The following is a 16664-nucleotide window of genomic DNA, read 5'->3' as shown; positions in this document are numbered from 1 at the left end:
ATTTTCGAAGATGAAAATGACAAAACGTCACTAGAAAGTCCAAACTTTACAGACAATGAGCCCAAAAACTGGGCCCTAACTTTGTGGTTTGAGTCGGAGACAGGACAGGAAAGGCTTTTTGCCTGGGTTACCTGGGCTGATGTCCTCTCTTAGTGAAATGGTTCCGAGTAGAGATGAAACAATATGAACATTTCATGTCACGATTATAGTGACCAAAATGATCACGGTTATCAGTATCATCACGGTATTGTTAAAATGTGCTGAAAATTTTCAAAAAGTACTAATACACTCTAATACACAGAAATCATTTCACCAAGTTTGATATTGAAAACTCAGACCCAAAAAGGATTGATACACTCGGTGTAATCATTTATCCAAGGCTGCGTGTCTGCATCTGGGAGACGGTTGCCAACTTTTGTTGATGATGGACAGTATTTACCATGTTTTAGCGTACGGTTATCATAAGGAATTGTACCACTGTTATCATTAAAAGTGGTTATTGTTTCATCCCTAGTTCAGAGACAGAGTTGGAGAGGAAAGGTGATGACTCTCTCTCTTGCCTTGGTTACCTGGGCTGACGTCGTCTCTTAGTCAAATGGTCCTCTCAAGGCTGAATGCTAATGGACAGATGGGTGCATGAGTAGAGACCATTGTGATGGGAACCGAAGTGACCCCCGATAACCCAACCCCCCACGCTGACGCCAGGCCCTGTCTGACGTGGACGCCTCGATCGCCCGTGCCCTCCCCTCACTCTCTCTCTCATCCCCCCGGATTATAAATAGAGCCAGGTACAGGTCGGGGGACACAGACCAACTCTCCAGCCCCCAAAACACCAATCCTCCAGGACAGAAGCTACAGAGCTCCAACCCCCATCCACACCTCAGACATGGACCAGATCCAGGTAACGCACCAGCCTCCACGATGATGACCACCATGCTAGCTGAAGCCTTGTGTGATTGACGGATGCCATGTGGGTTACATCTACATTAGGCTTGTTTCAGTAGATTAGCTTAGCTTTGTCTCCTCTAGTAGGTGGCATTAGGTTGGATCTGTGTTGAGTTTTGGTTTAGTACTGTCATCCCCCATGGAGGTTCCTCTCAGACCACAGCTACAGAAACTGCTCTGGAAAACCTCACATGATTTATTTTTTATTTGCACATTTTATTTCATCATTTAATTCTTCAATCATTTTTTCAGTGAAACATTTGAACGACTAATTAGTCAAGAAATTAATCGATAATGAAAATAATTGTTACTTGCAGCCCTATCGGCAGCGAGTAACAATGCGATGTGAGTCATGTGACTATTGCACGTCCTGCGATGTGAGTCATGTGACTATTGCAGGTCCTGCGATGTGAGTCATGTGACTATTGCACGTCCTGCGATGTGAGTCATGTGACTATTGCACGTCCTGCGATGTGACTATTGCGCATGCTCACATTGTGATGACGATGCTGAAACGATATTTTGTGCGGCTCTGAGTCAATGAGCAGAGCTTCTAGTTCCACCTCTAGGGGTCACTGCAGTATTCCAAAATGAAACTCTGCTCTCGGTCAAAGCGCTTTCTCTTTTAAGGCCATCAAAAAATGGAATAGGCTCCAGCATGAAGAACATTACAAACTACCTGAGCTTCTCCTGGGAGGTCAGGAAGAATATATTAACCCATTGATACCTGATGCGGCATTTGTGTGTGTATCCCTTTAAGACCGCGAACCTCATCACGCGGTTCGCGGTCTTAAAGGGATACACACAAAAATGAGGGATATACACGCAAATGCTGCATCAGGTATCAATGGGTTAAGTGGGCAGCACTGTCAGCACTGATTGAAATAGATTGTAGGATTCTAGGGGTTTTACTGATGGGACAAGTATGCGTTTTTTTATTTTATTATTCCTTTTGTTATTAGATTGGCAAAAATATGCACTTTGTATTGATCAGATTGATCCCTTTTGAATATCTAGGTAGGTAATTATGCACCTTATACTGATCAGACTCACTAATGTGTATATATAGATGATAGGCAACCAAGCACTTTGTACTGATCAGACTGATTATTTATGTTATTACTTAGGTAGGAATTGTGCACTTTATACTGATCAGATTGATGGACTCAATCTGTGTATCTAGGTAGGTAAGGCTATGATAAGTGTGACTATGGATGTTACTTGATTTGTTTGACTATTATGACATATGCACTTTGTACCGTCCTCGTTATGTGAATGGTGTTTACTGTGTGTTTTTGATATTGTGTCTATGCTCAATGTTCATAGGTTAGGTTCTCTTTGTTTATTGCAAATGATCAATGTATGTGTATGTGCACACTGTCCTTTATAAAGGAAATAAATGAAACTAAACTAGAGGTCTTCTCCTGATCCTCAGCTGCTGCGTGTGTGTGTGCTGTGCCTGCTGGCCCTGCAGTATCAGGCCCTTCCTCTGGGGGGCCAGTGTGTGGACGAGTCCCTCTGCACTTCCAGCCTGCACAACTACTACAGCCAGGTGCTCAGCCTGCCCCACCGCATCAACGAGCGCAGTGTGGCGTCCTGGAGCTACGTGTGAGTACTGCACCCTGTTCTTGTTAGTTTTATTTACTATTTAGTCAACTCATCCTGTTTTGATTTAGTCAAGTTTTAGTCGACTAAAAGTCTGAGTACTTTAACTAACAACTATTGTTTCTTTAGAATGTCAAACTCATGGGAAAGATCTATTAATTTGTTATTTGTTATTAAGGTGCAATGTAGACAGATTTAACCATTTAACTTCTCCTTCTTCTCTTCTGATTGGATCTCTTCACAATTCGTCCCTCCTTTGTTGACGGAAATGTCAATAGATTTCCTCATAGTTCTTGTCATCAGGACTTTGTTTTAATTTAGTTAACGTCGAGTTTTCATCAGTGAAAATAGGTAGTCGACGAACATTTTTCGTCATAGTTTCTGTCGACGAAATTAACACTGCTCATCTCTTAACAGGGAGAACATCGACTTGGACCGCGTGCCTCAGGTCATCCATGAGGCCAGCTGCCACAGCAGCCACTCCTGCAGGGGGGTGGACAGTGCTTCCAGCCTGGAGACCCTCCCCATCTCCCTGACCATGCCCGTCCTCAAGAAGAATCCCAGGTGCTTCCCCAAGGCCAGCTACTCTCTGGAGTTTGAGTCCATCAACATAGCATGTATCTGTGCCACCTCCAGACACAGCTGATCAGGACTGCTTGAATGTCAATTTCTTAGGATCTAGTTCACAGAGGTTGAGAATGTATGTTTGTTCAGAAGGAGATGGTTTCTGAAAGCATTGTTTGCATAATTCATCTGTCATTTTCCAGAAGACAATGAAAAATGTCACCATAACTGCCTGTTAACAGCTGGTCGTAGCTATCTTCTTATATAATTATAAAAGGGAGGAAGTGGGTTCTGTTTCTCTGTTTCTCTGTCTACAATTTTTGTCCCATGTTCACATTGTGAGATCTGTGTTGATTTTGGTCAGTTATGATGTCACAATGTCTATGACATCATCAGTCCTCGATGATGTCAGGCAGCGCAGCGGTCGAGCTTAGGGCGAGATTTCTAGTAGTTAAAGACATTTTACATAAATGAAAAGGCATAATGGCTGTGTCCATGTAAAAGCTGTTAAGAGACAGGTTGTCATAAATTCACGTCACTTGCTGTTCATGCCGCAAGTCTTGCCGATCGGAACGCAGCCATAGTGTTGGGGAAAACAGCTAGCTAGCCTAAAATTTGAAATTGTATTTATTAAGTACTAGTTATTAAGTAGATTCGTACCCACCTTTGGAGAGGATTTTGGCGATTGACTGAGCCAACGAAGGCTTCTCTGCCACCATCAGGACCGTCCTCATGTTGACTGGAGACAGCTGTGCTATCAACCTCCAGTCAGTTCTGCTTAGACTCTAGCTAACGCTAGCTTGTTTCCAAACAGTTTGCACCTACTGGCTCACTGTCTCAGAACAGAAACGAGTGCTAGCAATAATGAACTTTCAATAGGAATAATTAAATGCACCACTTGCAATGTACAGAGGAGCATCTAAGCTTGCTAACTGTTGTTGTTGTTGCTAACATGAACTGCAAGAGCGGCCATGACAGTTAAGATTGAATTCCGGTGTCACCGGATGTTTACTCGCGGCTCTTCTTTCTTCTTCTTTTTAGATTTGATTGGCGGTTGGCAACCAGCTTAGAGGTGCATTACCGCCACCTACTGAATTCCAGTAGTTTCGCAATGCATTTATTTACAGTGAACAGAACTAGCAGCAGTCTGCACTGTATTTTCTGTTTGATCAAAATGTGCTCAGTCATTATAAAAACATCCCATCCTCAGTCCTCACAACCTTTCATCCCATTGCAAATTGTTATAAAAAAAAATATCTTACAAATGTAATCTAAATTAAATTATTGTTAATATTGGTAGTGTTGTTGTTGTTGTTGTTGTTGTGGTGGTGGTGGTGCTGCTGCTGTAATAATATAATAATTAGTATAAACATGATTCCATGTAATAATAGGCTACTTGAAAAAAATCATATACCCTTAATATAAAAGGCTATCGAACCAATATATTATTAATAATCAATTTACTTTATTACTAAGAGGTTACCTATGTTGAATACAACAATTCCAAGTCAACACTATAACATAAGAGCAAGTTTGATACCTGAAAGTAACCTAAATAATGAAAATCATACGACATTATTATTATTATTATTTTTATTATTAATTGTTGTTGTCATTATTATTTGCGTATAAAAGAATCAAAATAATGATAAAGCTGAATGTTTATTGAAGCTATGTGCTTATAGAAGGGACCTTGGTAAGAAATGGTTGTCACATTGATTTCTGGACTGTTGTCAACCATCCAGATTGTCCATTTGGTTCGATTAGAAACAGCTTTACATGTATTATTTTCTGAAATTACTATTGTTAGTTTTCTTTAAGGTAATAATATTCTACATAAAACGTCAAATTAGATGTGTATATTAGGCTACATGTAATAGAATGTTAGAAATTGTACCAGAATTTATCTTTGTCCCAATCCCAGGATGGGTGAGGGAGGGGTTATTTGGTGGGTGTGGGCTTCTCAGATGAAATTGTGCAAACCAACTAGCTAGCAATTTAATAATCAGTTGTGATACTCTACAGTTTAGAACACATTTAGGAGAATCGTCAACACACGAGTGAGGAGGTACTATTGACAAAACTCAAGGGGTACATCAGACAAAAAAGGTTGGGAACCACGACTGTTCTATGACACTTGCTTGCTGACATGGGGTAATTGTCACAAAGTTGTCAAATGGTATTTAATCAGTAATGGCATTTGTTTAGTGAATTAATCAAAATGTAAAAATGACATTTTTGTAGGCTAGAAGATCTATCTGGCAGTAACTCGAGGATAACCAATATTAACATTGCAGTTATGGCCGACAACCGATATTTACCAATCTTGATATGGCCATATGAAAATTATTATTATTGTTATTATTATTATATTTAAATGTCTTAAATCAGAAAAAAAAATCGAACAATCCTCCTGTTGGACCTGAGGCAGAGGGGCTCAGGTCCAACTGGCTCACAGGATTGTTCCAATTTGCTTCACACAGCACTCAGCCGATACTACTGATATTATTGATACTACTGATATTATTGCCGATATGTTGTGCATCCCTACTATGTATCTCAGTAGTGAGGCTCTGCTGAGAAATGGAGCAATGGGTTGACAACATGCCCCTGTCTCCCCTACACATAACCCTATAATCATAATAATTCAATAATCCCACTGGAAATGTGGATTTGGCGTTGATTTACAAAAATAGCTCTTAATTTTCAAGGAATTGTGGGGAAAATCAGCCCATGTGCCCTGAAACTTAATAAACACTATTTTGTAGTTGCATTTAATTAATTCAATAAAATCTTTGAGAAAAATACTCACATCTATTGCCATTTTGTATCTTAAAAAAACATTAAAAAGCAGGTTACTGTTCAACACTGTTATCATCCTCAGATAAGTCATTTACATGTCATGTGTTTTTGACCAAAAATGCTGTAACCTTATATAACCTATGTAACCTTATCCAACAGATGGCAAGATAGAAGACATATATCCGGACCACTCCGGACATATAATCTGCACAAGTAACTCAGAAGAATTGAAAAACTAAATCCAGTCTCATTGGATGGAAAATATCATTCAATCCAACGCCCCATTTTTCTGTATTTAATAAATAAACGAATAAATAAAACATCTCCCGCAGGCAGGCATCCTATCAGAGAAGAGGAGGGTTGAACAGGATCATCTGTGCTGGCTCCATCCATCCAGCAGGTGGAGACAAAACACCAGGCATGCACCAGGGAGGACCAGGCTCATCATCCATTTTCTCCTGCATCTCTGTGGGCTGCTGCAGCTTCAAGGTGTGTGGTGCATGCATTCATTCATCAGTGGATATTAAATCGTTTTTTTAATATTAAAACGGTTCAAACGCAGCTATGAGTGTGGGAAATGTTGTGTGTGTGTGCGTGCGTGCGTGTGTTGGGGGGTGGGTATATAACACATAACATGTGTGCCCCTGGTGGGGTAATCTGGATATGACCATGGTGGAAGATTTGCCTTTTTTGTGTAATTTCAATCTATTGAAATGTAGGCTACAGAAATACAGCAACACGTGATGATAATAATAATATAACTCTGTCCTTATACTTTACATTTACAGTTAATCCCTTGTTATCCTGTGTTGTAAATCAACATGCAAACACAGTATAACACATATGCACTTCAATTTATCAGTCATTATTGTTGTAATCTTTCTTTGCAGCACTTTGGTAATCTGAGTCCATAATCTGCACTCATTTCATTTTGTATAAATAAAACCAACTGATCTAATTTGCTGTAATCCACATTCAAAGACTAGCTGTCGTCTATAGGCGGCAGCTAATGGGGATCCTTTTAAATAAACAAATATTCTACCCTTTTGCACACACGCACACACTTAACATGGTCTTCACCTGTCAGTTTGCACAGGTTTACATCACCCCAACTTTCTCTGTTCTTATTTAGAATTTGGATGTTTCCCCTCAGGCACGAGGGGTGTCCCCAAAAATCAAAATCTTAATTTATTTTGATGTAAGAGCATTTGTATTGTGGTATATATATATATATATATATATATATATATATATATATATATATATATATATATATATATGCTCTTACATCAAAATAAATTAAGATTTGGATTTTGGGAGACCCCTATAGTAGTGATGCCTGAGGGGGGAAACAGCCAAATTCTAAATAAGAACAGAGAAAGTTGTTCAATGCCTCAATTTTTCTCTCTCAAATTCACAAACTTATGATTTCAAGGACCCGTAGGGAGCCTGATAAAATACAAACAGCTTATTTTTGTATTTTTTATTTATTTGCACACAGTAAAACAATAACAGAATGAAAGATACAAGTACATGCAAATATTGTGCAGGTAATAGACAAGGCGCTATACTTGAGGATGTATTAATTAAATAGGGATTGCACCTGCTTTATGTAGCACTCTTGTCTGCATTTGTGATTTTCATGTGAGTTTTATTCTTTTATATGTAATTGTTTATATGCTGTAATCAGGGCGTCTCTTGAAAAAGAGAGCTTGCTCTCAATGGTACTCCCCCGATAAATAAAGGTGAAATAAAAAGAAATGCTAGAGGTCTCTTCTCAGAGATTAAACCAAAGTTAACAACAGTTACAGCAAAAACATATGAACAAGAACATGGGAGAAGAACAAACAACACAAAAGAAATAAAAGCAAATAAAATAAAATAAAACATGGCTTGTTCTTGGAAGCATGGATTTTATTCAAGCATTCCTCATGGTGACAAGACTTTAAATAAAAAAGGTGAAGGGTGAGTTTTCTGTGGATTCTGAGCTGCCTTGCCCAGAGGCAGAGGCAGTGCAGGGGAGTGGGGTGGGGGGGGGGGGGGGGGGGGGGGGGGGGGTTGAGAGGGGTGTAGGTAGGCCCAGCTGACCGATGCCCTTTCATTATTGCACTGCTTGCTGCAGCTCCCACAGTAGTGCAACAGGGAAAGAGTGTCAAGCAGAGAGCATCAAATCCTCCTCCATCGCCTGGAAGCACCCAGGCCTCCACCCAGGCCTCCACCACCTGGAAGCACCCAGGCCTCCACCCAGGCCTCCAATGCCTTCAATGCTAAATCTATGGACAACTTCCATTTCACTCTTTGGTGAACCAGAGAAGATTGCAACACTAAATGTCAATGTGCTCAATTTCAACAGATAGCTACAGATTTTAGAAGTAAAATAATATGAAATCAAAACACTATTTTCCTCATATGGTATCAGACAGATTGGGAAACCAGATACATGTTGTATTATACATATTTATCATTATGACTGAAGTCAACTGCAACTGTCACAGACTCTTTTTTGGGATTGTTCTTTTGTATTGTGTAATTCAACTTGATACAAAGTCTGATCCAAATATTTCATTCATACATTTTAATTCGTTCATTTTCAGTTACACAAATGACAGTGAGTCGTCCACAATCACCAAAACAATATGTAGTTCCTAAATGATCAGGTCATGGTCAGGTCTTTACGATTTCAACTACATTTTGGGTTTTACAGTGATTCCAGTCTTTAAAGTTCACAACAAGCACAGGATCTGGAGGGGGGATAAAAGTGGATTTAGCCACAAGCTGAATATCACACCCTGATAATGTCCTGACTCCTGACAAAATGACATCACACCCTGATAATGTCCTGACAAAATGACATCCACTACCTCCATCAAGGGCCTTTTGCAGCTCAACTAATGAAAAAGAATGTGAGAAATTCACTGCAATGGACTCTAAAATTAACATGTTATAAACCAGTTTGTAAAACATTTCTACGCCATCCATAACGGCCTTGTCATTTACGCTAATCTGAATATCAGTTTAAAAGATAAAATCCTGCTATTTATGAGTATTTACTTCAAAATCACATTTGAAAATATTTTGTTGATTTCAGTGATTAGAAAAGCAGTTTCATGGATTTTGTGAAAAGAATGTGAATCAGTCAGTGAGTGTGAATCTATTTCAATTGTTCTTCACTCAGTCATCTTTGTAGAAATCAACAGGTAACATTAACACAATAACAGGCATCTCTGATCATATTTTTCGTATAACGTTTTTTTTGTATGACAAAAAATGCATTTACGCTTCAAAAGTCATCAAAGTTATCTTGCTGAACACAAACTTAACTGTTTCCTAAACTTTTCTTAAGCACAGACCTCAATTCATGCATTTAAGCAGACAAAAATACATCATCCCTGCGGTTCCTCATATTTGAATGTTTTTAAATGCAGACCAAACAAGATTCACATCATCTCACAGGCCCATCAAGCACCTTTGCTCACAAGTCAGCAATCAATACATTTGCGTCACAATCCTAAAGATGAGCAACATCTGCAACCAGCAATATCAAGCAGCAATATCAACACAGCTGCACAAACTTGAATGAAACAGATTGGGTGTTGTGGACACCATGTGGAGATGACGTTCACCACCACCATGACAGGGTTATGTGACAATAGAGATGGCTGGTCACATGGTACTGCTTCAACCAATGATGTTCCCCATGTTAACTTCTAGGGGTGGGAATCCTCAGAGATCCCACGATACAATATTATCACAATACTTAAGTCACGATTAGGATTAAAAAAATATTGTGACGTATATGTTACCTTTTTTCAACTGCAAATGATGTCCCCAAAGGAAAACACTTTGTCAACCTCTGTTTTATCTAATGACATAAGGTTTCCAGTCTGTTCTTCAATCATTTTTATTGTAGTAAAATGAGATTGTCAAGCAGACAGACTGACCAACACTGTCATAAAATCTTGTCATAAATGCTGCATGCACCTGACAATTGTATTTATTCGTGCGATACGATATATTGCACACAAAATATTGTTGTTGATTCCAGCTGATCTGTATCAAGTAGGCGTACACAGTCTAGTGTAAGGCTGTTACAGCATGTACACACTAAGGCTGTTACAGCATGTACACAGTCTAGTGTAAGGCTGTTACAGCATGTACACAGTCTAGTGTAAGGCTGTTACATCAAAGATCCCCCCCTCCCCCGCTCAAATTTCTAAATGCAAATTCAAAGTGATGCATGACTTTGCACTGTAGGTTTGCTGATACTGAAATCTGAGCACAAATCAATGGCCAAACCACTTCCTGACCCTCAATGATGTGGGTATGACCATGTGACTCGCCAGCTCTATACATGAAATGGACATGCCTTTTTCACCTGTTTCACAGTTAAAGGGATAGTTGGGTTTGTTTGAAGTGGGATCCTATCAGCTAGTTGCATACACTAACTGAAATAGGTACAGTGTTCTGGACGCTGAGCGCACCGTTTATCGAGACCCAGCACTCCAAGCAACAGCCTCAACAGCTCTGTCTCTCTACTACACGGGGCCAAGAACTAAAACGTAATTTAGCCACCTAAACAAATCAATATCTGTGTACATGCACGCTCTATTTTGACCATTTTCAGCGCTTTACTTTTCCGCCAAACAGCCATCGCATTCGGCACTTAGGCAGCATATTTTGGCAGTTCCTCGTATGTCTCTTTCTGCCTGTTCACTCTCTGCAAAAGTTCCTCTTCTGTATATTAGTCTCTCTGGTTCATCATTTTATCCTCTTGTCACCAAGGTGAATGGCATATTGTCCTCGCTATCAAAATCACTCATATTTTCGTTCGTGTATTCTATTTGTTGTGTCTTCACTAACAAGCTGGGAGAAATAACCCAAAATAACAGCTGATCTGCGGAGTAATCCAGCGCACGGCTCTGTGCAGGCTTTTAGCGGAGGAATACGGTAGTTGTACGGTTGGGAGAAAAAGCAGTGCCGAATGCGACGGCTGTTTGGCGGAAAAGTAAAGCGCTGAAAATGGTCAAAATAGAGAGTGCATGTACACAGATATCGATTTGTTTAGGTGGGCGTTGTTTAGGTGGCTAAATTACGTTTTAGTTCCTGGTCCCGTGTAGTAGAGAGACAGAGCTGTTGAGGCTGTTGCTTGGAGTGCTGGGTCTCAATAAACGGTGCGCTCAGCGTCCAGAACACTGTACCTATTTCAGTTAGTGTATGCAACTAGCTGATAGGACCCCACTTCAAACAAACCCAACTATCCCTTTAAGGTTAGGTGAGTCAACTTGGGCTAGGGTTCAGTTTTAAAGGGATAGTTTGTCATTTTTTTGATCTGGGGTTGTATGAGGTACTTGCATACAGTCAGTGCACTACATGCAGCAGAATGCAGCCGGCAAGGTTCCAGTTTGGAGAAATGGAAACCGGCCGCTTATTTCAACACCTGGGTGACTTTGAGCTGAAATATAGTCATGCTCGAGCACCTGGCTGCAGAAACAGGGTGTAAATGATGTGTTTTCAAGTCAACTTGGCATTGCAAGTACTCATCATGTAGTACACTGACTGTCTGCAAGTACTCATGTAGTACACTGACTGTCTGCATGTACTCATCATGTAGTACAATGACTGTCTGCAAGTACTCATCATGTAGTACAATGACTGTCTGCAAGTACTCATGTAGTACACTGACTGTCTGCATGTACTCATCATGTAGTTCACTGTCTGCATGTACTCATCATGTAGTACACTGACTGTCTGCATGTACTCATGTAGTTCACTGATTGTCTGCAAGTACTCATCATGTGCAAGTACTCATCATGTAGTACACTGACTGTCTGCAAGTACTCATCATGTAGTACACCGACTGTCTGCAAGTACTCATCATGTAGTACACCGACTGTCTGCAAGTACTCATCATGTAGTACACTGACTGTCTGCAAGTACTCATCATGTAGTACACCGACTGTCTGCAAGTACTCATCATGTAGTACACTGACTGTCTGCAAGTACTCATCATGTAGTACACCGACTGTCTGCAAGTACTCATGTAGTACACCGACTGTCTGCAAGTACTCATCATGTAGTACACCGACTGTCTGCAAGTACTCATCATGTAGTACACTGACTGTCTGCAAGTACTCATCATGTAGTACACTGACTGTCTGCAAGTACTCATCATGTAGTACACTGACTGTCTGCAAGTACTCATCATGTAGTACACCGACTGTCTGCAAGTACTCATCATGTAGTACACCGACTGTCTGCAAGTACTCATCATGTAGTACACCGACTGTCTGCAAGTACTCATCATGTAGTACACCGACTGTCTGCAAGTACTCATCATGTAGTACACCGACTGTCTGCAAGTACTCATCATGTAGTACACCGACTGTCTGCAAGTACTCATCATGTAGTACACCGACTGTCTGCAAGTACTCATCATGTAGTACACTGACTGTCTGCAAGTACTCATCATGTAGTACACCGACTGTCTGCAAGTACTCATCATGTAGTACACTGACTGTCTGCATGTACTCATCATGTAGTACACCGACTGTCTGCAAGTACTCATCATGTAGTACACCGACTGTCTGCAAGTACTCATCATGTAGTACACCGACTGTCTGCAAGTACTCATCATGTAGTACACCGACTGTCTGCATGTACTCATGTAGTTCACTGTCTGCATGTACTCATCATGTAGTTCACTGTCTGCATGTACTCATGTAGTTCACTGATTGTCTGCAAGTACTCATCATGTAGTACACTGATTGTCTGCAAGTACTCATCATGTAGTTCACTGATTGTCTGCATGTACTCATCATGTAGTTCACTGATTGTCTGCATGTACTCATCATGTAGTTCACTGATTGTCTGCAAGTACTCATGTAGTACACTGACTGTCTGCATGTACTCATCATGTAGTTCACTGATTGTCTGCATGTACTCATCATGTAGTTCACTGACTGTCTGCATGTACTCATCATGTAGTTCACTGATTGTCTGCATGTACTCATCATGTAGTTCACTGACTGTCTGCATGTACTCATCATGTAGTTCACTGTCCGCATGTACTCATCATGTAGTTCACTGATTGTCTGCATGTACTCATCATGTAGTTCACTGATTGTCTGCAAGTACTCATCATGTAGTTCACTGACTGTCTGCATGTACTCATCATGTAGTTCACTGTCCGCATGTACTCATCATGTAGTTCACTGTCCGCATGTACTCATCATGTAGTACACTGACTGTCTGCATGTACTCATGTAGTACACTGACTGTCTGCAAGTACTCATCATGTAGTTCACTGACTGTCTGCATGTACTCATCATGTAGTTCACTGTCCGCAAGTACTCATGTAGTACACTGACTGTCTGCATGTACTCATCCTCATAATGTACAACCCACATCAAAACAAATCACAATGATCCCTTTAACCTGCTCATAGTCAAATAAGAACAACTTTTGCACAACATGCCAACTTCACTTCCAGTGGAAAACTTGTCATGAGTCGGGGATTAAACCCAGGTCCCTGTAGTTGAAGGTAATTCTACCCCCGCCGGACCACCTGTATATTCCACCTGGTGCTTCTTGTAGTGGTGCAGTCCATCCAGTTCATTATCAGCTGGATAAACCAAGAAGACGTTTATCCCTCAGAGTCGAGACCCTATAAGCAATATTGCACTACTCCGTTATCACTCGTGAAAGCAGAGGCAACATTGATAGGGTCTCGTCTGCAAGGCAATGTGGACACACCACTCTTCTTCTCAGAGCAGGAGGATCTGAACCTGAGACTGTGGAGGACAAGATGAAGAAGAACAAACCCCCCAGGAAGACGAGGCGTGGCTGGGCCATCAGCTAATGATGATCTGAAGAGATTCTGGAGGTCAAGTTCCCATTCATTTCCCCCATAGGACATTTAACACGTTGAGTGCCAATGACGAGATATCTCGGCTTACAGGATCCAACCGTTGAGTGCCAAAGACGAGATATCTCGGCTTAAAAAAAAAAAAAAAAATTTTGACGGTGGGACATCGATCAACCCCTTTTACGTCTCCTATACCAATATTGGAGGAAGAGAATGTGTATAATCTATTTTACCGACCAGCTAAGTGGCGACAGTGCTCTCCTGACTAGAGGAAGGCAAGCAAAAAGCAGCCATTCTCATGAAAATGGATTTGGCGAAAACGCTTTCGTTTTCGCGCTGATTGCTGGCGATGCGGGATTGCAAATTTGCATAATAGATTACAGGTGGAACACACTTTGAAACACGCAGCATAAATATGACCAGAATCGCAAAAGCTTCTTCAAAGCTCTCAACCAAAACTCCAAGAAGCGAGCGAGTCCATCCAGACTTCCTCAAACAGCGGCTGCGCAGACAGGCAGCAGCAGCAGCAAAGCAGTGAGACTGGTGACAAGCTTGTGACACGGCCGCTGCAGCCAACAAGAACGCCCACGGAGGGAGGAGTTGGAAGCAGAGGGGGGTTTCCTGCTGTTATGGAGGAAATTACTGTTCAAAACTATTGTTTAGATGTCTGACGTCTTACTGATGCCAAAAATGAATGGTTAAAGTGACTGTTCTATCGAATTTCACAAAAAGCCATTTATCTCTGAATAATTTTTCTGACGCTGAAACCATGCTGTATTCAACTGCTAATGCTTACATAACTACTAACTCTACAAACTAACTCTTTTAGACAGAGAAAGCACACATTCTATTAGTTCTTTTGAGATATTGTGTGTTCACAAAATCTTAGCAGAAAAGAATCCTCGGGTCTTGAAAGATGAGCCAGAATCCTCAAAAAAACCCTCTGGCACCTACAGTAAAAAAAAAACGTCTGGCAGTGAATGTGTTAATGATCAACCATCATGTTTTAATGGTACAAGTCCTGTCGAAACCATCAGTCAATGGGATTTCAGTTCAGGAAGTCATTCAGACATCATGCTTGGTTACACCTGCTTTACCACCTCAAAACGGTTGGTGTGAAAAGGGTCTATGGCAAAGCTGTGTGGGATGAGTAGTTCATTCCTTCTCAAAAAAAAAATGTGTACGCCGTCTTGTGCCATTGACTCATTTTTGCATACTGTTAAGTTACACTTAACAGCTTGTCGTTCATTTAGTAGCTGGTTGGTTGGTTCCAAAGCTTCAAAGTGTTGATATTGGGAGTTTCTATGGGAAATGGAGTTCAAAGTGTTGATATTGGGAGTTTCTAAGCTGGGAAATGTAGTTCTGCAGAGCACAGAGGAGCAGAGGGAGAGACGTGTACTAACCTGCGCAGGATATGGACCTCCGTCACGTCGCGTCATGCCGTCTTCTTCCCACTATTAGAACAAAACAAGAGACATCCTAAAACTACTTTCAGACAAATCAATGGAATCAGATAAGCAACCCTGTTTTCACTTTTTCACTATTTGGAAAAACGAAACGCAAAACTCTTTAAAAATGGATGCATCATTGGACACATCGTATCTCAGCCTAGAGTCACAATTTGATCTTGCTGCACTTACCATTACAATAGAGAGCAATGAGCAAGCCTTTTCTTGGAACCAACATTTAACATTTTATAATAATAATAAAAAACACAAAAAAAAAACACATAATAATATGCTGACAGTTGGGTCTCCTATGTCTATAATTTATCAATTAAAGGCCCAATTAAACTCTACATTAAAGACGGAGACGGAGACAGACAGCCTTCTGTCTGTTCTCCGCGTTCATTTCGTATGCCGTACGAATTTCTGTCCTCTGAAAGCTTACGGATACGCATGAAACGCAGCAGAACCACACACACACTCACACATTTGACTCTCTACTGCCCACTGGTGGATGTATTGCTTAACATGATACCAACGTGAAAGACGCATGGACGTGTGTGGGCAGTGACAATTACACCATTTGAAATGGACGCATTTATTTTCGTATGAAAATAGAGTATAAATAAGCCAAATAAAAAGAATGAGCTAAAATATTTATATGAAAAACAAATGTATACCCATAGCAGTTATTCAATGATACACTTCTGTGCCAACAATACTTTCAGCTGAATAGGATTTAAAGTTTGAAGGGATGTTTCAGTTTTATACACAAAGGTACACAAAGGTACTGTTTACAAAATTACATGTTGAGGAACCTGTTTTGCCATTTTTGCTGTGAAATCAGCAGAATTGTGAAAAATGGTTGAAGTCGACGGCAACATTGTGTAGGACTTCCCACCTCTCAGTCTATGGCACTCACCATGTTTTCATTTGTGGTGAATGAGGAAAGATTGGGGTCATTTTAAACAGAAACAGCTTCCGAGGAGCCTGGCAGAGAGGCTGACCTTTGACCCTTATTAAAACCAAAGACTTTGGAGACGACACATGTGATCAATTCACTCCTCTCTTTTTTCTTTTCCTTTCTCTTTCTGCAGGATGCTCAGGGCCACTCTTTGATCAAACGTCTCGGCTCTGTGGACGACATCACAGCGAGGGGAATAACTTAAGTTGCATGTTGATCACAATTAAATCAATAAAAAATACCTTTTTATATTGGAGTGACATAAACAGCCGCAGAAAATAAATTGCTGTTAGGTTACATTACGAGGAAGATTATCCATGGAAGATTACTGTAACAATTAATTTCACACAACAAAATTCCATGACTTTTCAAAACGTTCAAGGATTTCACTAATTCCATGACTTTTCCAGGCCTGGAAAACGAGATATTGAGATGGCATGACTTTTCCAGGTTTCCCCATCATGACCGTGGGAAC

The 16664-nt window shown here is 40.6% G+C and overlaps 1 protein-coding gene across 1 annotated transcript in view; it reads right to left on the bottom strand.

The window, feature by feature from the left end:
* Positions 1-4060, bottom strand: part of top3b (DNA topoisomerase III beta) — a 54958-nt gene extending 50898 nt beyond the window's left edge. Inside the window, exon 1 of the mRNA XM_083643830.1 lies at positions 3779-4060. Coding sequence (XP_083499956.1) covers positions 3779-3848 — 70 coding nt within the window. The 5' untranslated portion in view covers positions 3849-4060. The remainder of the gene's footprint in view (positions 1-3778) is intronic.
* Between the last annotated feature and the right edge of the window lie 12604 nt (positions 4061-16664).

This window comes from Poromitra crassiceps (assembly GCF_964638095.1).
Source record: "Poromitra crassiceps genome assembly, chromosome: 10".
NCBI lineage: Eukaryota > Metazoa > Chordata > Actinopteri > Beryciformes > Melamphaidae > Poromitra > Poromitra crassiceps.
Note: the sequence above shows the minus strand (reverse complement) of the source record. Positions and strands in the feature narration are given on the sequence as shown.